The sequence below is a fragment of the Charadrius vociferus genome, unplaced genomic scaffold (genome assembly GCF_000708025.1).
Source record: "Charadrius vociferus isolate BGI_N301 unplaced genomic scaffold, ASM70802v2 scaffold213, whole genome shotgun sequence".
Classification (NCBI taxonomy): Eukaryota; Metazoa; Chordata; class Aves; order Charadriiformes; family Charadriidae; genus Charadrius; species Charadrius vociferus.
The window spans coordinates 1,583,456-1,607,513 of NW_009647828.1; the positions used below are offsets into that span (position 1 = coordinate 1,583,456).

The 24,058-nt window shown below is 43.5% G+C and overlaps 1 protein-coding gene across 2 annotated transcripts in view; it reads left to right on the top strand.

The window, feature by feature from the left end:
• Window positions 1–1,564: 1,564 nt before the first annotated feature.
• Window positions 1,565–24,058, top strand: part of SMOX (spermine oxidase) — a 26,091-nt gene continuing 3,597 nt past the window's right edge. The window contains exons 1-5 of one of the 2 annotated variants that reach the window (XM_009882500.1): window positions 1,565–1,803; window positions 6,344–6,570; window positions 15,792–15,965; window positions 18,550–18,784; window positions 18,887–19,249. In XM_009882500.1, the coding sequence (XP_009880802.1) occupies window positions 1,596–1,803; window positions 6,344–6,570; window positions 15,792–15,965; window positions 18,550–18,784; window positions 18,887–19,249 (1,207 nt within the window). In that variant the 5' untranslated portion in view covers window positions 1,565–1,595. Of the gene's footprint in view, window positions 1,804–6,343; window positions 6,571–15,791; window positions 15,966–18,549; window positions 19,250–24,058 lie in introns of both variants that reach the window. The other variant, XM_009882499.1, reaches the window with a different exon arrangement.

Here is a 24,058-nt window from a genome sequence, read left to right on the forward strand (position 1 = left end):
ATTATGATTGAAACTAAACATCTTCAAAATAGTTGTCAAGAGCTCCAGTGGGACGACCTTAATTTTTATACCACTGCTTAAATCACTACTGACTGCAGTGTGGTGTCTTCTCCGTTACAGAGAACAGGAGATGCTTGGTCAACATACATAAATGCTTTAGGAACCTGGAGGAAAAGGTACTGTCCAAATGAAACCACTGTTGCTTTGTACTTCATTAGTACACATGATCAAGTACTGCAATAGCCCAGCAGTGTCTTAAGCACAAAGGTTTGATTATTCTCTTGGTGATACAAGAGAGAAACAGAAGTCTCTGACAGTGGCCAAGAGTTTGGAGAATTGGGGAAGAGCTCTGAAGGAGTATTCAGCTGCTTGTTAACAGGGAGAGGCAGCATATGAGCTCCTTGTATTTCACTGTGTTCAGTAAACATTGGGTAGGGAGGGTGGTAAGGCTGGGAATCACGGGTGCACTTTGTCCAAATTGTTGGGCATCAGCTGACTCAAGGGCTGATGAATCCTGGGCCAGCTTATCTTTTGCAAGTCAGGACTGATGTCTTCTTGGGCCTGATGGAGTATGGGTCTCTGTACGCTGTTCCTTCATGCTCTTGAGGGCAGGCATGAATACCTAGAACCAGGTTACTACACATTGACATTCGCGTATAAAGATATCCTACATTGGTGATCCCTGATCAAGGTTTAACGTTAACCATGAACTCAGGCTGTGTACTTAAATGAGGTGATGGGACCCAAGAGCTAAGAGTATACACAGTTAAAAAGATGGCTTCTAGGAGTCTGCAAAGAAAAATAGAATACTATTTGGAAGAGCAGCTGGATGCCTTGGGTAGGTGGAGGTAGAATTGGACTAGTTAGGACTGGCATGGGTTTGAACCTCTCTTCATCAAAGACTGAGGCTGATCCTCATGTGGCAGGACAGTGGTAGCTCCAGGATCTGCATCTCATCATGTGGCTGTGAATTTTTCAACTGGCCCTCGTTGGCTTTCATCAGTTGAAACATTTTTCTGTCTGTACCGTTTCTGTAATGATTGGTTTGATATCTGATCTCCATGCTTTGAACTAAACCCTCTTTACCTAGTCCCGTAGTTATATGATCTGAAGCTAATGCTTTGTGGTTGCCACAGAGGCAAAGTGAAGCTTCATTGCTGTTGTTGCAGAGCTTGTCAGCACTGGGCATGGGGCTTTCTTCTTTTTTTTTTTTTTTTTTTTTTTTCAAGTCTTTACCACAAAATTGCCACTTTCAGAGGTTATATAAAGAGATGGGAGTTTGAAAATCCTTTGACTTCTCTGGAAATAGTCTACATGGTACCAGAGGGTGGAGATTTTTGGAGTTTCCAGTACTAGTGCTCCAGGCCAAAAAGTTGTTGGATCCCAATTTGACCTCAGTTATCCTTCCGATGCATCCTATTCTGAAGGCTGGGTCTAGTTCACAAGTTATATTTCTTCCCTGCTAGACTTTTTTTTTTTTTTTTTGAGTGGACTTCCCTAGGATTTTTAACTGCAGTGGATAAGTTTGAGCTGAGTTCCCTGAACACGCTTATTTGCTTTTTCCATAGGTTCCTTAGAAAGAGAGCTTGGACGGCATGCAAAGTTGTGAAATATCTGCAGACAGCACGGATGATCCTCTTAGTAGTGGCCTACGGAGAAAACGACAGCCTCGAATAGTAGTTATTGGTGCTGGGCTTGCAGGCCTGTCAGCAGCGAAAGCGCTCTTGGAAAGCGGTTTCACGGATGTAACTATCCTTGAGGCAACTGACCGAATTGGAGGCCGCGTCCAAAGTGTGAAACTTGGTAAGAGCAGCATTTTGGGAGTAATGCGTTGGGCTTGCTTTATTCTGCTAGCATGACTTTGTGGTGTTATTAGGTTAATTTGACCTCGGAAATGTGCTTTTTCAGTCAATGTGCACATGCAAAAGGTTATTTGAGGTGTGATTTTGTGAGGAATATAAATTCTTGGGCTCTTTTCAGTGTGGGTGGGTAAATCTGAGCTATCTTGTGCATCTCTTCTGAGGGACAGCTGCTCCAAAACCATGTTTCTACAAAAAAAAAAAAAAAGACCTTGGTGATTGTTTTCACTTGTACAGGAAGAGCTCTGTGGTTTAAAAAAAAAATAATCTGTGAGAAGCGTTCTGTGATTAAGTAATTATATTGGGACAGTTTCCACCAAAGTTTTCAAGCTTGACTCTAGCCTAGGAGCAGTCAGTAAATCTGGCTAGCGAAGGACTGTTTCTCAGTGACTTACATGACTTGCAAAGGGGCAAGCTCCAAGCTATTTTGTTTCACAAATAGCCCCATTCATTTCCCTAGAACTAATTTACTGTGTAGGGCACTACCCACTGTGAATCAGGCTGCTGGAAAAACCTCTTCAATGTACCCTTTCATCCTGATTTGCAGCTTTCCTACCTCTGTGGCTTCCTTTCTCAGTGTGTTTAAAAAAAAAAAAAAGTGGAGACACTGGATATTTTAATCCTGTGTCAATTGGAAGGGCTTCTAAAATCTGTAAATGCAACACTACTGCAATAAATGTTGCCAGTAATCAACAAAACTGTCCCTGGTATCTAGAAGGGCATTGCCTGTTTCTTCTCTGCAGGAGGCAAAAAGCTCCTCGCTTCTACTGAATTGCCTTCCTGATTTCAATTAACTTGTTCTGTTCCTGATCCTGTTCTCTCTCATTAACTCTGGCTTCTTGCTGCCCTCCTTTCTTGTTATTTGTCAGGTGCTTACATCACTTACTATATTTTACTCGATAAACTTGCCACAGTAAATAAACAGCAGTGTCCTATGAACTTTCAGAAGGGAAATGAATGAAAAGGCAGTCAGACAAATCTAATCTCCTGGGTTTGAATAGGGCACTTCACATTCTGGTGAGACTTGGCATAGAGGTTAGAATGGGAAGTGTGTTCTTTACACACAATACACTGTATTAAAAATATCCTGGATCGTGTCTGTGAAAGGAGGGAAGTGTTAAAGACCTGAAATCTTCAGGGAGCAGTATATAATTTTGTCAGTGCATCTGTGAAATAGTTTTGTTGTACTAGTGTTGAGACCAATTCTCTCATCTTTGGACATCTTCACCAGTCACTCATATCTTTGCCTTTGCTGGGAATCTGCCTCCTGTTCGTTAACTCTTCTTAACTAGCATGAGACAAGAGCAGGGTTTTCAGCCTTGTGGAGATCTTGAAGTTTGTAGATGTAACTGCTATTTGCAGAGCAGAGGACTAGAATCCAAAGTCTTGATCTTCTAATACCTTTCTTAAAACTACATGCTCTGTCTTTTCTTATCTTCTGCAAACTTTCAAAGTTACGCTGTGTGGGGTGGGTATGGACTGCAGTTCTTTCCCAAGGTGGGAAAGTTCTGGCCTGTTGTGGGCTTTGCAGATTCACATGCCCTTTAGCCAAGCAATTTTGGAGCTCTGAGTGGTGAAATCTTCAGAAGTGGCAAGTACTCAGAATCTCCTTTATCCTTGCTACAAATGTGAAAGGGCAGCATGATCCTGGGCTGTGTTTTCTTCTTCTGTACTGCCTGAAGTAGCAAGATTGCAGCTGGCAAGTGCAAGACCTGCTCACTTTTCCGAACGAGCCAAAGTTTGCAAAAAAACTATTGCAGAAGTGGTTCTTCCAGGTCTTTAACATATGACCACTTTGATCTGCTTGTTTAAATTGCATTTAAATGTTAAACTTCTCTGGCCGCTTCTCTGTCTGTACACTTGACTAAAGATCCAATTTAAATCCTCAGCAGACCTATGGTGGTACCCTCTCAGGGTTAAATCCTAATACTTCCACTCTGACTGAGCGATGCTTTGTCTTGCAGGGAACAGTATTTTCCCTCAACTGCATAGAGTATGTTGCTACTCAGCACAGGGGCATAATTTGGATTTTCAGAGGTTTGGTTTATCATATCTAACACAGATGAGGCAGAGGGATTTTGTGTTTGTGGATTGTAAGGGTGTTTTTTGTACGTGATCTACAACGTCTGCATCCACTGCAGATATATCACGACAGGATGCCCAAGAAATAGTCAGGGCTGCAAAGGGAAATGTGAAAGTTCCCTTTTGTATTCAGAAGGCTTGATACACAATCTGTGCATTCCTTTGGAAATTTGCTGGTATGGTAAATTGTTTTGTATAGGCCTGTTTTGACTGCTGCTTGTGCCTCAGTAATTATATTCACAGAATAGGAAGCAGATTTTTTTCTATTTTTGATGTATTGGATGATTCATTTGAAGTAGATTAATACTGAAACTAAAATCTTTTAAGGTCCTGAAAGTAAATTAGCTATCTCTGTTTAAAAATATGTTATTTAATTTTACACTTTTAAATAATTTATATTGTAACTTACACTAGGTAACAACTGGCTTGTGTGCTTGGGAGTGATGATGGCGAGTGTCTAAGTTTTACAGGCAAGAATGCCTTTTTTTAATTTGTTGGTGTTTGGTTATATTCCACACAGCTACTGAAAGCAGAAGAACTCGGAACGCATCGTAATTGTTACTGAGCACCAATACAGAGGGACCTACTGGCATATCTTTTTCTTTCAAAGATCAGGTGCCCCATAAATAAGAGCTATATACAGGAGGATTGTTAGTGTAGCAGAGAGCAAGCTCCCGACATAAAGCAGCAGGCAATATTACTGCTGCTGATCTGGCATGTGATGACTCGCAGGAGGATTGCATTAACAAGGTGACTGCCACATGCAATATTTATGAGCTTTGTACCTTTGGCTGCCAATGTACAGCAGTCATTTCCGCTAGGCTGGGTGCTCTGGGAGTGTATTGGAGTTTGTGGCACCTTAAATATTCACACGTTTGTGACTTGATGCTGCACACTGAAGCACGTGCTTTGTTTCAAGCACACATAGAAATCTTGTGCTCTCAAGTCCTGTAATGCATATCTTGAAGGGCAATCAGCATGATCCTTAATGATGAGGTGGTTGTCTGCTTGAAAAACAAGATACGTGGAGCTTCCCTTGGAGTCAGTGTCTCAGCTGGAGAGCAGCATTTCTTGGAGCTTTCACCCGTTAAACTTGACTGCATTATAGCATAGTGCTGCAGTGTCTTTCAGTCTGAGCATATATTTACATGTTAAACAGTATATGGTGACTGGTAACTGCACGATCCTTTCTTCATCAAGCAGGATCCTGTGAATTATCCCACTTCATCAGGCATTCACACACCTCTGTGGAGTGAGCTGCGCAGTATGGTGTTGGCTGGGATGCTGGGAGAACACAGCTTTGTCAAACTTTAAAACAGTTAACTTCGGACTTCTGAGAATCTGTAAAAATGCGGGTGGAGGACATGACCCAAACTTATTTTTAGTGCCATCTTTCTTCTGCTGAGCGTCTCCCTGTGCTATCAGCCCAGTCGTGGCAGCGCAGACTAAGGGGGCGGTCACAGCCCTGGTGCACACCCTGTTAATTATAAGGAAGGAAAAAGTGGGGCTGACCAAACTCTTTGTTTAACCTGACTGTGCATCTTTTTGAAAAAAAAAACAAAAAAAAAAAAAAACAAAACTGATTTTCAAAGTTTCAACGGCATAAATAATAAAATATAACCTATTTAGGGAATAGAAATGCATTTTAGTATTGCAGTTAATCTGAGATATATTTGTACTTTAACATGCATTTCTAATCACAGGACAAGGTTCAGTATGCAGGCCAATGTTGCTATTCCAGGGCAATCCAAATTTTCCTACATCTCCCTGCTGTAGGTGCGTTTTTTCCTGTGTCTGGGTATCCATCCACTCCTCTCAAACACAGTGGGTATCTGAAGTCTTAGGTACTCTCTTATTTCCCTACGACTGTAATATTTATGTAAGTATCCTTATACGTCCTTTTTGCGATAGTGCAGTGTGGCTTAGAGCTCTTTTCTTTCACACGTCCCCTTCACTCATATGTGGCTTGTGCTGCAGTGTGAGCAGTACATTCTCTGCTTTCTGGTCCTGTTCTGAAGTGCAGGTTTAGAGAAGATGGTTTAGAAAAGCCATGTAGCAATGATAAAGCAGCAAGCAACAACCATGGTAAGAATTGGGAACTGGAATTCCAGAAGATTCTGAAATTAGCGTTAAATATCAGACATCTGTCACTGTGTTGTATTTTTATTAAAAACATCCCATCCTTCTAGTACTATCTAAACTTGTATCCGAAGTAGTGGTTTGAAGAACACTGGCGTTGCCCTTGTCTAACAGAGAAAGCTCCTTAAGTGGTGTTCAAACATGTGTTGTCCTAGGCTGTTTGTTCTGCCTTCGCGCGTGTACCTTTTATTTAGGGTTCAGTATAACAAGCTTTCAGGAAAATGGGCTTCAATAACTAGTTTGCTTGGTTTACACTCCTGCAGGGCACGCCACTTTTGAACTGGGAGCTACGTGGATTCATGGTTCACATGGAAACCCAGTCTATCATCTAGCAGAAGACAATGGTTTACTTGAAGAGACTACCGATGGTGAAAGAAGTGTTGGACGGATCAGTCTTTACTCCAAGAATGGAGTGGCTTATCATCTTACCAACAATGGGCAAAGGATCCCGAAAGATGTGGTTGAAGAATTCAGTGATTTATACAACGAGGTTGGTATTCAGCTGCTTTGTCAGATTGTAGATTTGCCTGAAACAGTGAGAACCCTTGACAGTTACAACGTTCTGGGTACTGGACAAAGGTAGAAAAACAGTAATGTCTTTAATTTCTTTCCAAAAAATCAACACTTAGTTGCTCTCATCTGCTTAACTGTACCCCATTTGTCCCTGATGTGGGATTAACTCACTGTTGTTAGGAAGAACGATCTTTCCACATTTGTCATTAATTTAATCAATTCCAGCAACTATTGCTGGGGAGATCCAGTCGTTTGCTCTAGAAAGTTGCTACTTAATTAAAAGACTAGAGGAGGAATCAAATTACTAAACAAAGTGGAACACAAAACCTTAGCAACAACCAGCTAAATATTGTAGCCCTGTGACGTTTTATTGATGTTATAAATACCATAGTGTGCTGTGTAGTATGCCAAAGTCAGCTTAGTATCATAGGAATTCCAAGTTTTCTTGCATCAGAAGGAAAGGAACATCTTTTCTGGTAGATTCAGATAAATGTGGACTTCAGTTTGAGGTTATTTTAATTTCTTTTGATCAATGTTCAGTGACATCATCTTCAGTTCAGTGTAGATGAGTGCCTCGGTATGTGACAGAAGAGCCAAAAAGAAAAAAAACCCAAACAACTACAGAGGCTGAACCTAAAAATACTAAATAGAAGCCTGCAAGATGGAAATGAAAATGCATGTTTAGTGGAAAGACTAACCTCTGCTAAAAAAGCAATAAGCCAATGTTCGACTCCCACAAAAAAGGTCAAATATACTTTCATCTAACTTGGCACTGCTGCTGTCATCCTAGTGTTTCTTTCAGAGGGAAAGTGGGGTTTCTTATTAATTTGTGTGTTGAACACATATGAAAGATTGGTAGTAGTTCAATCTGCTTTCAGTGGGAAGAATTGGCCTTAGGTAGAGTGAAGTGAAAGAAGGAGGCTTGCCAAAGTTGATTATATTTATTCCCCATGTTTTTTTTTTTTTTTAATGTCACTTATGAAGTGCATTTAGGGGGGTCAGTGCAGAATGTCTAGTCCTCCAGGTACTGTGATCTCTCAACAGGTTATATAAAATGGAGCAAAACATTATTATTTTTACCAGTCTGTAGCCATGCCTCAAACCTTCAGATTTTCTTCCGACAGTGAACTTCACCAGTATTTGATACTTGGCTAAACACACGCTAGATTCAGGTTACTCTTGCATACTTTGTTTAAAAATATGTCCACGAGCATTTAGAAAGTCACCAAGAGAAAAGTCACTGTACCCTGTAAAGAATTACCAAGAATTGAATGGGGAGCAGAAATGGGGATTTTTTTTTTTTTTTCGTTTGTTTGTTTGAAAAGACTTTTGACACTGTCCTGGAGCTCTGAACTGGAATCTGTGATGGCACAAAATCATTTCAGTTTTAGAGAGGGGTAGTAGAAATTTCAAAGAAACCTCATTATGGAAGGAATTTAGCAACCCGTGTGTTGTGGTTTTACCTCAAACCAGGACACCGTGTCGGGGAGGGAATTCTTCTTCCACAAATGCAGGTGGAGATAATTCATCTGAATAACTTCTTCATATTACTGGATTGAAAATAGAACCAGAGTCAGTGGGGAAAAAGACAGGTGAGATGTGTGTGGAGCAAGATTAACAGCAACTAAGACTAGAAAAGAGGGAGGGAGTAAGTGAAAATACTGCAGTAAGCAGCATTATTTATGTAAATGGAACACTGCCAAACTGCATGCAGTGATCATCCTGTCTCAAAGATGATAGGAAAATCTCCAGCAAAGGGAGAGTGTCAGAGGCAGACAGACTCTGAAATAAGAGAATACACAGATGAGAGCTACTTAGCTTTGAGATATAGCTGATAAGATAAAGGCAATAACAAGGTGCCAGTGTTTTAGAAATGATTAATTTGGTAAATCTACCCTTCCTTTTAAAGCAAGAGAAAGGGGGCAGCCAGTGACATGAGAGAACAACACATTAAAAGTTAATCTTCTTTACGCAATACGTAATTAGCTTATCATTGCCACAGGATATCTTTATCGCTAGGAGACAGAAAAGGCTTTCACGTTTATGGATTGTAAAAATGTCTACAGCTACTTTTTGCAATAAAAAATATGTAAGGGACAGCTTAAGCGAAGAAGAGGACATCAGCCAACCTCTTAATTGCTCTTGCTGGGGAGGTGCTTTCTCTGTCTTCCTTCAAAGTGTGCTGGAATTTCTTGTGGGGGCAGCTTGTGGTTCTGTTGTGCTTTTGTCCCAGCTTCTTTGGGGTGTCAGATTGAACAGTCTTTAGTGATTTAAGACAGCTGACTGTTCTTCCCTGCACTGCTTAGGAAAAGTGGGAATTAAGGACAGCTATGTGATCTCCTGAAAATCTCCAGTTAAAAAGACTATGAAATACAAGTGCCCCGGTGGGTGGGCAGTCAGGAACATGTGCAGCAGGCATGTGGATTTGGGGACCTTTTCCTCTGGCATAAGGTGCAGAGAATGTTTCTGTTTACACACGCTGAGTCAGCCTGGTGCATTTCTATTTGTTTTGTGTTTTTTTTTTTCCTTCCTCCCCCACCATATTTCTTTTTTTTTCGTCCTGGCTTGCCAGTACTCTCTTGCTTTAACTGGTGATGAAGTGAGTGCTGGGGAGGAACAGTGGGAATTTGGTCTTCAGTTCTGCATCTGGTTTTTTTTGAGGAGGCAGGTTTTTTGAGAGGTTTTGTTAAAAAGTCTTTAAGTTGTCCAGGATAAAAAGCCAAATCCTGAGGTCAGGCTCCTCCCTTGCCTCGTAGGATCTCCCAGACCCTTCTCAGAGTCTTGGGGCAGCCTGCTGTTAACAATTCCACCATCGTGCCATCTCATCTCTCAGGCTGCATCTCCCCCTTTAGAAGAGGCTTAGGTAGCAAAGGCTGTGACACACACTGTCCTGACTTGAAAAGGGCCGGGGTGGGGGAACCAAAACAACCAGAAACCACATGATGGGTACAAAGCCTAATCAGGGACGGAGCACTGGCATTAACAGTGGAAAATGTAGTCCTGAATGAACAGGGCTAAATTTTGCCTGCCCTCCCCTGCACAGCTGGCTCACTTCCCATGCACTCGCACACTGCCCTTCTTTCGCCGCAGCTGCTGCCGTGTGCTTGGGCTCGAGCGTATGCCTTTGGCTCTGCTTCTCAATTTGTATCTCTCTAGCCTCAGTTATCTTGTCATCTGGACACCAGATTCTAGTTAATGCAAAGTGCAGAGGGTCTCCCTCGAGTGTTTTACTTGGGTATGGGGAGTCACTGAAGCTGGAGCGTAGCAAGCCGAGGGCTCTCCTCTGTGTGCTGAACTTCCCTGGTGTGAAAGACAAGGCACTCAGCACCTCCAGAGCTTTGCCTCGCTAGTTCATTTGGAAAGTCCTTACGCTTTTTCCAGGCACTTGTCCAACCTTTTTTGGCTGGCTTCTTCTACTTCAGTACAAGTTTTGCTGCTTTTTGTTTGCAGTAGCCTGAATTTTTAATAGCTGTAGGGATGCCTCACAGAAGCCTTTATTTGGTTACGAGGAAGCGAGCAGTAAGACTGCTCAGCTCTTCATTTATGCAGAAAGTTCCCTATGAGAGACTGTCTTCAATGCAGTGCAACAGCCTCTCAGTTAAGTCAGTCAAGATTCATCAAGAGCTTGTGACCAAGGTGACTGGAATCTGCCTCCGTAAGAGCACTAGAAAACTGATTAATGCCTACAAGGAAGGTCTCCAGTGCTGCAGAGAAGCTACCTGGATTTCCAACCATGCGTTGCCAAGCGATGCACCATGAGAAAGGGCATTGAGCCTGCTGTTGGCAGGACAGCTCTTCAGCCACTGTTGTTTTAAGACTATCCTTCTTAGACTGTGTACTCTGCGGGGCTGGCACTGCTCAGGGTTATCATCAGTCCATGTAGTCAGTCTCTCAAAGGAAGGGGGCACCAGCATCCCAGGATGTGATGTCCATGCCGCGTATTCATAATCTTCCTGCCTTCCTCCACTCCTGCTAGGATAATTGGGGGAATTCTACGGCTGTGGTGGATTTTGTCCACTGCCTGCTTAAACCACATCTACATGACCCTCAAAGAACAGGGACAGGAGTGTGACCTTTGAGGGTAATGTCTGCAGCTTTAGTGTGTGCGTATAACTGCTGGGAAAACATGAATAACGACAATCCATCTCAGAGTTGCTCTCGTGTCCTTGCTAAATCCTCATTTTCCTCTCCAAAGAGGTATTTAAGGCTGACTCCCAGGTGTTTGTGAAGGGTGGGAGGGAAGTGGTGATCTTGACAAGTTAAATGCAGGTGAAAAATCACACTGCTTTGCCTGCCCAAGAATTTCACAGTCCATTGGCCAGCCTGATTTAGGAAAAATGCCTATTTTTACTTAGGCTTTTCAGTAAGGATGTGGTCCCTAAAGACCTGTTTCACAGGAACCCTCCCTTTAACAATCAGCTAATTAATGGCCTTGTTATCTGTCAGCTTTCTCCTGTGTGCTGCACAGCTTCTGGGGGAGGGATGCAGCCAAAGAATGACAAAGTTTTCCACCCTTCTCACCCCCACCCTGTGCTGGGCTTGGTGCCATTCCCAATTAAGCTCCAGTGCCTTGCCTTGCGTTATCGTAGAAAGCAGGACCAAAGGGCCACCGAGAGTCACCGTTCCCTCCCTGCCTCTCTATTGCACTGACAGATGTCTGGCCTGGTAACAGCATGGACCTATCTCCATCAGGGTTTTTGTACTGACCGGGGATTAAGTCACTGCAGTTTTTAAGCCAAGTAAGAAAAAGACAATGCTACGGATAGTCACCGGCACTGACAGGAAGGAGTGTGGATTGGGATGTGCTTTCCTGACCTCCTTCAGTGCTGAGAAACTTCTTTATTTAGATTTGTTCTTCCTAAGAGACTTGCCTCTTCCTGTGGTGGAGGAGCACGTATGTAGTAAACACGTGTAGGTGGAAGCCTGTAGGTAGCAGAGAGTACATCTCTGGTGGAAACCACGTACCCTGCAGACATACTGATTGTGAGATGCCCCAAAGCAGGTCAGAAAGAAAACAGAAGATGTAAGATGAAGTGAATCCATTTTAGGATTATGGCCATTCAATTAACTCCTTTTAATTTCTGACCTTCAGACCCATTTCCCTGCAGGATTGTATGTAAACCCTCAGAATTAGGGATGAAAATCTGTTTAGAATGAATAGTCACTTGATGTTCTGCGTCTTTTGCTTCTGCTGATGGATCTTGCAGACAGGCTTCTACAGGGAGTTGTTCTGCCCAAATCCGGAGGAGCTTTAGAATCATAGAATAGTTTGGGTTGGATGGGACCTTTAAAGGTCCTCTAGTCCAACCCCCTGCAATGAGCAGGGACATCTTCAACTAGATCAGGTTGCTCAGAACCCCATCCAACCTGACCTTGAATGTTCCCAGGGATGGGGCATCTACCACCTCTGGAAAACCTGTTCCAGTGTTTCACCACCCTCACAGAAGGAAGAAATTCTTTACTGTGTAGTCTGAATTTACCCTCTTTTACTTAAAAACAATTACCCCTTGTCCTATCGCAGCAGGCCCTGCTAGAACATTTGTCCCCACTTTTCCTATAGGCCCCCTTTATTACTGAAAGGCTGCAATAAGGTCTCGCCAGAGCCTTCTCTTCTCCAGGCTGAACAATCCCAACTCTCAGCCTGTCCTCATAGGAGAGGTGTTCCGTCCCTCTGATCACTTTTGTGGCCTTCCTCTGGACCCGCTCCAACAGGTCCATCTCTGTCCTGTACTGAGGGCTCCAGAGCTGGAGGGCAGTACTCCAGGTGGGGTCTCACCAGAGCGGAGTAGAGGGGCAGAATTGCCTCCCTCAACCTGCTGGTCCCACTTCTTTTGATACAGCCTAGGATATGGTTGGCCTTCTGGGCTGCGACTGCACATTGTCTGCTCATGTCCAGTTTTTCATCCACCAGTACCCCCAAGTCCTTCTCAGTAGGGCTGCTCTCAATCCCTTCATGCCCCAGACTGTAGTGATTCCAGGGGTTTCCCTGACCCAGGTGCAGGACATTGCACTTGGCCTTGTTGAACCTCATGAGGTTCACATGGGACCACTTCTCAAGCCTGTCCAGGTCCCTCTGGATGGCATCCTATCCCTCAGGTGTGTCAACCACACCACTCAGCTTGGTGTCATCTGCAAGCTTACATCAAGTGCACCCTCAGCATCAGGTCTGTGGTAACAGAAAAGGGAGATCAGTCTGGACTGTCTGTGGTGTAGCTCTCCATGCTGATGAGCGTGGTGCTGTCTGTTTAGATGCATGGATATTTTGTAGGGTTAACTAGAAAATCAGCAGAATCTTTCAGGTGGTTCTTGATGCTACCTTTCATCAGGCTCTTTGAAATAAAGCTCACTCTCTCAGGAACCCTTCTGTCATCACATCATGATGAAATGATTGAAGGAGAATGTGGTTTTAAATCTTGCAAATGCCTGTTCCCAGTGGCTTCAGAGGCGGTCCCATAGGCACGATGGTGCTCTCTGTTATTATGAGCAGCTTCCCACCTGAGGAAGCAAACCTGAAGTAACTCCAACTCCAGACAGTACAATTTTGCTCCTACTTCATTAGAAATGCACCTTAAATAGGACTTCTAGTGAATCTTCTCCATCTGTTTCTTATACAGAATTTGTTTACTGCATGTGTACATTAAAGAATACATTTTGAGCAACTTCTTGATTCTTTTGTTAAGCCAATGTATCTCTTAATGTAGGACTTGCTGTTGTTTCTCCTCTTGCTTCTTTCCTGCAACTGCTTTGACAACTGCTTTTCATCAAATGCTTCAGCACCCCTAAGAAGAGAAAAGCAAGGAAATAACAGGGTTTCTGAGAAAAAATAGTAAATCCTGATGATGATTATACTTACCTGCTGTGTGATTGATGGGATGACATATATAGGAAAGACTTTACTTCGTGTTTACAGCACAGAGCACTATGCATTTCTGCTCTTTTCTCTGTTGGGCAATGAAGAATACAATGGTTAATAAAAACTTACCCATGGCTCACTTATCCTTTTGGCCAAATGGTAGCTGGGTTTTAACACAGCTTTGCTTGTCTTGTGAATGCGTTATCTGCTTATAGTGTGCAATCAGCTTATGAAAGCTGAGCTGCATTATGCTGACGCAAGGTCTATGCAGCTTGTACTTGCTGGAAGTGGTTTGGGCCTCAGAAATCAGTGGGCCTGAGAACCGTGGGATGTTGAAACTGCTGAAGAGCTTTTAGCGTTGGGGGACAGAGAAGACACGATTTCTTTTTGTTTGCTGGGAGCCTTCATTTCACATAGGTCATTGGTCTCCACCTTTCTTGTCTGGAAGTTTCCTTGGAAAGGCTGTGTCCGAATTAGTGTCTACAGTTCTCTTCTGTATTCTGCAGTTCCAAAAATTTTTCTTGTGATTACTTCTGTTTTTTTAGTTTATTTTCCCCATTTTTCATTCTTTCACTAATTTTTTTTTTTGCTTCGGTTTCTTCTTCATCCCTTAGTTGTCCTCATCTAGTCTCCTTCCTCCATTTACTCACAGACCTGCTCTCTCTTGCTCTTACTGCTATCATGCATTTTCCATCACTGCCTCCCCTTCCTTATTATCCCTCTATTTTGCCTCCTTATATTCACTTTACTGCTAAACCCTAGGAGAAAATTAAGCTTCTGGGGATCATTGGGATGGGAAGAAACTAAACCACAATGAATTAGCCATATCAGCAGAGAATGAGAAGCTGTAGGAGCCCTTGAAGGAGTGGCTGTCACAATTTTGCCAGCTTCCTACCAGGCACTTACTTTTGAGTAACTCCTCAGTATGTCTGAATAATCTGTCTCCAAAGAAGGATCATAAGTTGTATTCAAACCATCTTTGACAGGAAAAACTCACCAAGCAGGGATCTTGCCTCTAGTTGTAAGAGTACTGTGCACCCCTGTGGCATGATATAAATGAGAAGGTGACTCATTCTGGACAAACAAGTCATTAATGGGATGAGTTGCACTTCTGGGAGGCATCTTCTAAAAGCTTTCTTGTGTTAAAAGATTCCTCGGGGTTTTTGCATGGAAATGTTGGGCCATGATTCAACTGCAGGCTCTTCTGGCAATCCTACAGGCAGAAGCACTGATTACTCCAGCCAGCCACAAGCAGGTGGTCCAAGTGGATGGTTGTTTTCTTGCTTTTAAGTAGCTTGTACGGTAGAAAACTGGGGTTAAAAAAAATGTTGGGAAGATCTCCTTCAAAGAAGAATGATTTGTTAGAAGGTGTGTGTTTGGTGGTTTGTGTTTTTTTTTTTTTTTTTTTTCTTTTTTTTTTTTTTTTCTTCGTGTGGGTCCTTCTCAGGCTGGCTCCTGGTGGAGGGCTACTAAGGAAGTCTCCGTTTTCCATGGGTCTGTACCTGTCTTGTGCTCAACAAGTAAAATGTGTGTGCGTACAAAATTCCTTTGCTAAGCCTGTGTTGGTTGCTTCCTATTTTTCAGGGGACAACAGAAAACTAAATATGAAACTGAATCCCCCCCAGCCTGGTGGATTCCTGGGTGTTATTGAGAAATAATTATAATAATGGAGAGGGTGGAAGGGCTGGTTCCAGGTTAGAGCGCTCAGAGCTGAACCCTGCAACCTGAGAAAGGTTTTGGGTATGGAGTCTGCATCTGGGACACTGAGGTGGGAGAAGACATGGTGCCTTATTGTCAGATATGAGGATGCACATGGGTCCTGCTGCTTGAGTTCACTCCCTGTAGACTTTGGATGGAGAACAGACTGTGACACTGCTCAGCAGCGTGAGAAATTACACACAGCAGCCCAGGCTTGCTCTGTAGAGGTGCTCTGCAGTCTGCGCTTACTTGGCTTACTGATCCAGCTGCAGTATCTAAACAGCTGGTTGAACAACCAGTTTTAGCTACTGAAAATGGCAAGACTGCCTCACTTGGTCTTCTGCAAGTGATAGAATGGACAAGCTCAAATTAAAAAATAACAGTAACTGGACCATGCAGGTGAGTAAGGGTGGTTATCTTTGGCTGGAGGGAAGTGTTGCTTCCTGCCATCTAACCAGCATAGCTGTGGGTGCAATTTGACATGGCGTTGGAGCAGACTGCACAATAACTGCCAAAGTTGATCTCTAAAGTTGGCAAGAGAAGGTGATCTGAATGTGCTGGGTTTGGATGGAGGAAAAAGCATCGGGCTTGGGGCTTGGATTCTGCTGTGAATCACCTTGTTCGTTTTTCTGTCATGTCTCTGACAGGTCTATAACCTGACTCAGGAGTTCTTCCAACGAGGTAAACCAGTCAATGCTGAAAGCCAGAATAGCGTTGGCGTCTTTACACGGGACGTAGTACGCAAACGTGTCAAGGCCGACCCGGACGACACAGAGGCCATCAAAAGGCTGAAACTAGCCATGATCCAGCAGTACCTTAAGGTGTGTGTATGCATCATTGTTGTTTGTGTGTTTTTTTTGGTTTTTTTTTTTTTTTTTTTTTAACAAAGAGCAGATAAATCTTGAACCTCAGACACCTGGCTAAGCCTTGCCCATCACTGGTCTCTTACAGATGGGACAGTTTGTGTTTATATTGACTTTTCCTCACAAGGCATATCCAAAGATAGTGGACTGCAAGAAATGATGCCTCTACTTTCTTTTTTTTTTTTTTTTTTTCCTTCTTACCTTAAACTTCCGGCTTTCTAATTAGAAGGTGCTTTCCTAGGCCCTGTTAAATTTTCTGGTGTGATTTAACACTTTCTTACCATCTGAAGCTACTGTGTTGTTGGGTTCTTTTAGAAATGTCTTGTCTTGTGCCTTATACCTGGGACTCCATGATCCTGCCTGAGTATCTTTTACCCCCGTCTGCCTCTGTCCATATCTCAGAGACCAGAAGAAATGTAACTTTGATAGCAGTAATTTGCTGAAGAAATCCCTAGAAAGCATTTTGAAGGTAAAGCAATAAAATCAAAGGTAGATTGTATAAACCCATGTCCTAATCGTCTTTCCTCACGGCTTCCCTAGTTCTTTTTATCTCCTTGATGCCTTGGCCTAAATGAAATCTCTGTGGGATGAGGACTTAATGCTGCATCAAGCACTCCACAAGTAAAGTGTAACAGTCATGCCTATTTCAATTAAAGGCTTATGAAATGAGGCAGGGGAGGCAAGCAGCAAGCACTCTGTGATGTGGGTAAGTGTATGGTATTCACTATTTACAGGTGGGAGGCTGAAACAAAGAGAAATAGAGACTTAGAGTCTCACAGGAGATCTGTGATAAACCTGAGATTTGAACCCAGGCGTCCTGAGCGCTGTTCTGACATCTCAGTGTCCTAACCCAAGAGCTTGTATCACAGGGTATCTCCACGCTGCCATGTAAAGACTAGTTATTTATTGTGTTATCCATGTAATATCACCCATGCAGACAATATTAGTCATTTGATACAGCTTTGATTTTCCTGGTGGTTACTTCTGTGGTTGTTACAGGTTGCCACAGCCAGCGACTTTTCTGCAAGTCTTGCAAATCCCTTCTCATGTGTAAATACCTGAGAACAAGAAAGCTTCTGATACTTAAAACTATCAGATCAGAGTGGTTGCTGAGAAAGAGGGGATTAACTGGCGTCTCAGGCAAAGTATAGTCTTGGTGGTTGCCTGTTTTTCTCCCTGGCATTTTTCCTTCATGGTTGGAAGAATCAAATAGCCATTGCTGTTTATTATCTTCATAATGTGGAGTGTCCTGTTGGAACGTCCAGGCCGGATGAGCAGCCTGTTGCATGACCCAGAGTGCAGGGTTTGTGTTGTGGGCCAGCGGAACTGACCCTGGATGAGTGTTGGAGAGTGCTCGCTCAGCCATCAGATGGGGTGGAACCACAGCAGACTCGGAGGATAGGTCTTCTTCAAGACCTAGCTGCTGGCAACCTGGCCCAGTGTGCCTGCTCAGTCTTCACTGAGTCATTGGGCAATGACCAGGAAGGGGCAACTACCTGTTTGTCAATACAGTCGCAGAAGCAGCCTGTGAACTACTTAGTACAACTTTGACTTGTTTGCTTGACATCTTAGCCCAGCACAGAGATTCCTGCCCTGTACCAGGATGTTCCACGGGGAGAGAGTTGAGGCTTGCCAGGCTTCCAAACATGGTCATTAAAGTGTGGAAAGGCTGGGAAATTGGACAAAGAGTGAGGCAAGGAATTATGTTCCCTTTGCCTCAAATGCTTAAAGAATTACAGTGTGCGAATCATTGTGACTCCAGCAATTTGAAGTTTTTAAGATCACTTTGTCCCATGCCTCAGTATTATCATCAGAAACTTATCACAAGACAGGCCGAACATCCTGCCTTTGTTCCAGGGATTGTTGGAAGCTGTGACTCTGCCTAATACTCCTGCAAATATTAACCAACAGGTCCCAAATCTAAACCTTTGATAATCACATCAAGTGAATCAAACGCAAGTGTCTCACATCCTGGCATTTCCCTTTTCTGTCTCCTTCAGTTCCTTCTGTGTTGGGTCCTCTCATCTCCTGCAGATTGTTAGCTTGCTGATTGCTGACTGTTTGACAGCATGTTGAAAGCTGCAGGCAGCAGAAATAGCTGCCAAAAGTTTTTCATGGCTCCTCACAGGAACGTTTATTAACATTGGAAAGAGCATCTGATTAACGTAGCTCCAGCTTCTGTTGTGGGAGCACCAAGCAGCCAGTCCCTGGCCAGTGAAGTGGGTTTTAAATGATAGAAAACAGAACCGTAACCCAGAATCATGCAGTAGCAAAGACATCATCTCTGAACTCTGGATGATGCGAGTAAATCTGATGCAACTTGTTACCATGACAAAATGGTTTCTCTGGTTGGAAGGAAGGCTAGGGATTGATTTTTGTCAGATCCTATGGCCAAACGTTTATTTCCTAGCAAAAATAACGTGGTTTAAGAGTGGGATTCAGGACTCCCAGCTTAAGCAACTCCTCTGTGCCTTTGCAATGTTGTCCTGTGGTAAAATGAGTTGCTCTGTGGCAATGTTGCTTTTGTCTTGCTTTTCCTTAGGTAGAGAGTTGTGAGAGCAGCTCCCACAGCATGGATGAAGTCTCGCTCAGTGAATTTGGGGAATGGACCGAAATCCCTGGGGCTCATCACATCATTCCTTGTGGTTTCATTAAAATTGTGGAGATTTTGGCCCGCTCCATTCCCGAGTCTGTCATTCAGCTCCGCAAGCCAGTCAAGTGCATCCACTGGAACCAGTCGGTCAGCAAGGAGATTGAGAGAGTGGCTGACCACAACAGTGACCTCCCTGAGGAGGACAAGGGCTCCGATGTCTTCATAGAATGTGAGGACTGTGAGTTCATCCCAGCTGACCACGTCATTGTGACTGTGTCCCTGGGAGTCTTGAAGAAACGCCACGAGAGCCTGTTTCATCCCCGCTTACCCGAGGAGAAGGTGATGGCCATTGAGAAACTAGGAATTAATACAACTGACAAGATTTTCCTGGAGTTCGAAGAACCTTTCTGGAGCTCTGAATGCAACAGCATCCAGTTTGTCTGGGAAGATGAGGCAGAGAGTGAGAGCTTGACTTATCCCGAGGAGCTGTGGTACAAGAAGATCTGCAGCTTTGATGTACTCTACCCACCAGAGAGGTACGGCCATGTCCTGAGTGGCTGGATCTGTGGAGAAGAGGCTTTGATTATGGAGAAGTGTGATGATGAAACTGTGGCAGAAACCTGCACTGAAATGCTACGTAAATTTACAGGTCAGCTATGGTTTTGTTCCTTTGGTGAGTGGAGAAGAGAGGGAGAGTGGGGCTGGGGTGTTGAATAACCTCTAGGAAGGAAATGCACTAAAGTAATTTTTAGTTCTTTGGCGTTTTATGTCTCTTTGAATGGGCTGTGTGTGTGCTTCCAGCGTAGCTCCTGCTTGGGTGTGCCTGAAAGCTATTTATACAGAGGGGCTGATAACCAGCTCAGGAAGTGGTGGGCAGATTGAAGATTCCACATCCTCTGTGTTATTTAATCAGAAATAACTCTTCAGCATTTGGAGCTGTTGGACTCTACTCCTGAGGACTGATCTCAACTGTGGAAAGCAGCATAGCTCTTTTAGAGCCAGTGGAGTTGAACCTGTTTAGATCAGCTGAGATATGGTGGTTCAATCACATTCCTGACTTCCATTCAACATGAGGCTATATGGAAATCTCATTGGCCTAAATTTTGAAGAGTCTATTGATCTTGAGAGTTCCTGTTTTCTGGGTACCTCACTTAAACCTTCCTGGACTTCACAGATTTCATGTTTACTGAGCACACATCACATTAAAGGCAGCGGTTGGAGCAAGACAGGTCTTAGGTGTATTATGCTGAGAAAATCCAAGATGAAATCACTAAAAGTAGTAATACTTGAACACGCTGCACTTTTGTTTGTCTGTAGTCACTTCTCTAGAGGTTGCACACCTTCCCAAGAAATGGACTTTTTGTGTCTGCTGAGGTCTTTGAGATCCTCTGATGGAAGACACTGTACAAGCACAAGTGTAAGGTAGTAGCACTAAAAGAAATAGTGGTTGACTCATTGGCGGTCTTGAAATAAGGGTTTTGAATTTATAAATAATTATAAGCAATTATTAGAGCAGCATTCTCCAAGATTAGTTGTATTTTATGCTATTCTAGAGATGGGTCCTGTGATTAATCTATTTGTATCTGTCTGCTAGCCAAATCTCAACACCCAGTGCATTTCTAGCCTTGCTTCTTGTCCGTGGACCTCCAATCAACTGAATAAATTTGTCTTCACAAGTATAGCTTTCCCCTGTACTTACAGATCATTTGCTACCAACAACATGGAGATCTAGAGAAAGGGTCCTGGAAGCTGCGGACTACCTGCATAACTGGGTGCTGCCAAAAGAGGTTTTACATTTTACTGCTCTCTTCAGAAATGGTAGGGTAGACACTGGATTCAGAAACCCTAAAGCAGAGATCAAGACTGAATCCATGTTTCAGCATGTTGAGTGTTGCATTTATGTTGAATGATGAACCTGTGTCTCCCCTGCAGCCTGCAGAGTAGTAGGATGAATCGGTGAATGCTCAACTCTGGGCAGCTTCTGCCTCCTGAGCTGTTTGTTTTCAGTGGTGTTGGGTAACCCTACGTTATGTCAATGTCAGTACATATGCGCCTTCTTTCCTCCTGACTTCAGCAGGCCAACTGCTGCTCTACACAGGCATAGCAGGAGGCTCTTCTCTTCAGGCCAAGTTGTTCCAGTGCTGACGTCTCCCAGAGCGTATAAACAACCTTGTTTATCGCAGCTCTCCTTGCTTAAGACCTCCTTTTTTATTTTTTTTATTTTTTTTTTACCACCTCGATTCATCAGTGGGAATTTGGCTCTTCAGGTCTTTCTTAGTTTGGCAGGTGGGAGTATACTCTCCCTCTTCCTTCTTGTGCTCCTTCACTGTTGTTATTATTTGCATGTCTTGGGTGTTGCTCTCTTCCTTCCAGGATTGAAATATGTTGGCACTGGGTCATCGGTATGTGCTGCAGTTGCTGTTCCAGCTGATACTGCACCTGGTCACTGTCCATCAGACTCTTCAGCAGTGTGATCTCTATCTCAGCCTTCTGCTAATCCTGGGTTATCTAACCCTGGAGAATTTCAGACTGAATTTACCAGGGCCTTGCTCTGCCATGAACGTTTTGTGTGTAAGCGGAGAGATGGCCTCTCAGCTTCTCAAAACTGCGCGAAGAAAACTTGTTTCTGGAGCACCCATTACACACCATGACCTGTTCCACTTTCTGCCCCCAAAATGTGCTAGTTTGTACAAAACCTTTTCACAGATCTTCCAGGATGGCCTTGCTAAGGTAACTGGGTTTATCCTGTTACCTTTGCTCCCGTTTTCCCTAGCAGGTTCACAGAAGAAGCAATATGACAAGGCTAATACGGACCAGGTGCCTGGCAGGCTGAAGTAACAGAAGCGTGCTCAGCTCTTCATGCACCTGCCATCTTCTCCACTAATCTGTTTCACTGGGTGTGGGAGAGTGGGTTAGACCAGCTTGGGGGTGGTTGGGGAGAGACAAAGCAGCCTTCTGTCTGTGATCTAACTGTAGTCATTTCTGAAAATGACTGGACTCCTCTGGTCCAATATGCACCACCAAACCCAGCTTTTAAAGTGTTTCCCACCACCCAGCTTCATGTAAGTCAGCTGAGTTGGGAAACTAGTCCTCCTTGGATCCTAAGCTCAGTGGAAAGAAAGACTTCGATAACACAGTTCAGATCTTCCACACCTCACTTGGTGCTCTATGATATCTTCTGAAGAAGCTTTTCTCTACTGATTATAGAGTGAGACTTATATTCAGTAGTGAAAGTAGGTAGTATGACCCTCTTCATGTTCACTTTGCCTTTTGTAGCTTTCATGTTCTGGGTATGAAATCCCATACGTTCTTATTTCTTATTCTTCTATTAAAGAATTAATGCATTACCAGGTGAGTTCCCATCTTCAGCTGTGTTTTCCAAGTCCGTTGCTCTTGGAGGCCTTTGCTTTCGTTTCAAAGGGTGTTAGACCAGCCCTATGTTAAATCTCTTCATTTAGACTCACACTGAGAATTTCTGTCTGAGAGGAGGCCTTAAATTTCACATGCAGGTTAGCGATGCAGATTATCTGGCTTTGCTGTGAAAAGCTCTGAGGATTGTTCTAACCTAAGAACCATTGACAATTACTGCTTTTCACAACTGGATGGCTGAAAAGCAGTGTCCTCTAAATCTGATTAAGTGGGATACCTTTGAACAAGACTTGCTCTGGTTTCTTTGTTGGCTGAGCTCCGAGTGTTAAAAGCCAGAAGGCAGTAATTACAGGCCTGCTCCCTCCTGAAGGACTCACTGAGTTGTCAAGCTGTGGCTGGAGGTGCCCTGAGTTGTCCTCCCCATCCTCCATCTTTTTCTCTAGAGGGTAACAGATCTCTTTTAGGTTCTGCATCATATCTACCAGCCCCATGTGGATGCCTGGGATACCCTAATGTCTCTCTGGTGGCTGTATAAACAAATTTGTGTGTACTAGCATAGATCTCCATTGGCCTTGATGGGATCTTAGATACTCTGCTTTCAGGTAGGCAACTACATTTGGGTGTCTTAACTTAGATCTGTGAGTTGACTTTATGATAATCCTCTGTCTCATAATCAGCCCCATAACCAATAAGTCGATGTAGCCACACCTCCTAGGAGCTGAATAAAGCCGGGATTGTTTGAGGCACAGGCAGTTATCTTCCATAGCTTCACAAGTGGAAATCTGTGGTGTAAAGATATGTGCCCTCCTATTTTAGTGAAGGCTAAGATCCTTTTTTAGCCATTTTATCTCTCTTTGGACAGTGGAAATTTAGAAGTTTCCACATCTGTATTAATTGTTACGTTATCTGTAGGCAAAGACACATGTTTACGCATCTATTTAAAAACACATTGAGAGAGTCCAATTAAATATGTTCCTTGAACAAGTGTGGCCCTCCCAGTCTTTGTAGTTTCTGTCTTGCAAACAACAGTTCAGGATCAGAGCTTGTGTTATGTGTTCCCATCTGACCTTCAACCAAGCTCCTCCTCTCTCTGTGCAGCAGAAATGAAGGTCTCCTGATTTTTTTTTCTTAGAAACAGCTCCTCATATTAAAAGATACATAAATGCAGAAGCATGGGGGCACCATAGTTGCACAGCGGACACTTGAATTGTGTTCACATGGTCTGATGTGCTGGAGAACCTTAAAGGAGCTCATGAGAGCTGGTACATCTGCACCACGCAGCAAGGTACTAGGGAAGGAGACTGGCTTAGCTCCTGGGAGCTGTACAGCTGCGTTTTAATGTAGCCAGGCTCCTTAGCCCTCCTCCACGCTGGCAGCTGGCTCAGGCACCTCTGCGTGAAGCTCTGCCATCTGCCCAATGCCACATGCTTCGTGTTGCTGTGCTGCAGTTTCCCTTGTGATGAAGTTGCTACGTGAAGAATAATTCCCTGGTGGGAAGGCTGCTGTTTACCTGCTTGTATACACAGTACAAAGTCATCCATGGGAAACGTTAGAGAGAGACAAAGCTGTTGCTTTTACCAGTTTGAACGATTCCTCTATTAAATATTGCTGGATATATACATTGTTGATTCGGCTGATAACTCCACAAACATTTTCATTAACAAATGTTAGTCTTTTACCAGATCTGTGGACTTACCTGCAGGCTGACAAGCCCTCGTCTCATTGTGTGTAACACTGTGTGTTCCTAATTTTAATCATCTTTTTATCAACATCTTACTTGTTGACTCCTGTATTGAAAATCTTTTGGGTACCTTGACAGTGGAACATGAGAACATGCACCAGCTACAGAAGAGGCACCACCAGCCCACTGTAGAGACTCCTTTTATTTGAAAATACATTGTGTGATTGTTTTTGTGTACTGCAGTGTGATGGATGACTGCTTTGTCCTTGTTTGGTGGTGTGTTGTCTAACGGCTTCATGGTGTGGTCCCCTGGGCTTTCCCACAGCCCTTAAAAATAAAACGTGATAACTTATTTCCTTGACACATCTGAGAGCTCCCTGTTCTCAGACTCCCTTGGGCTTTTCACTT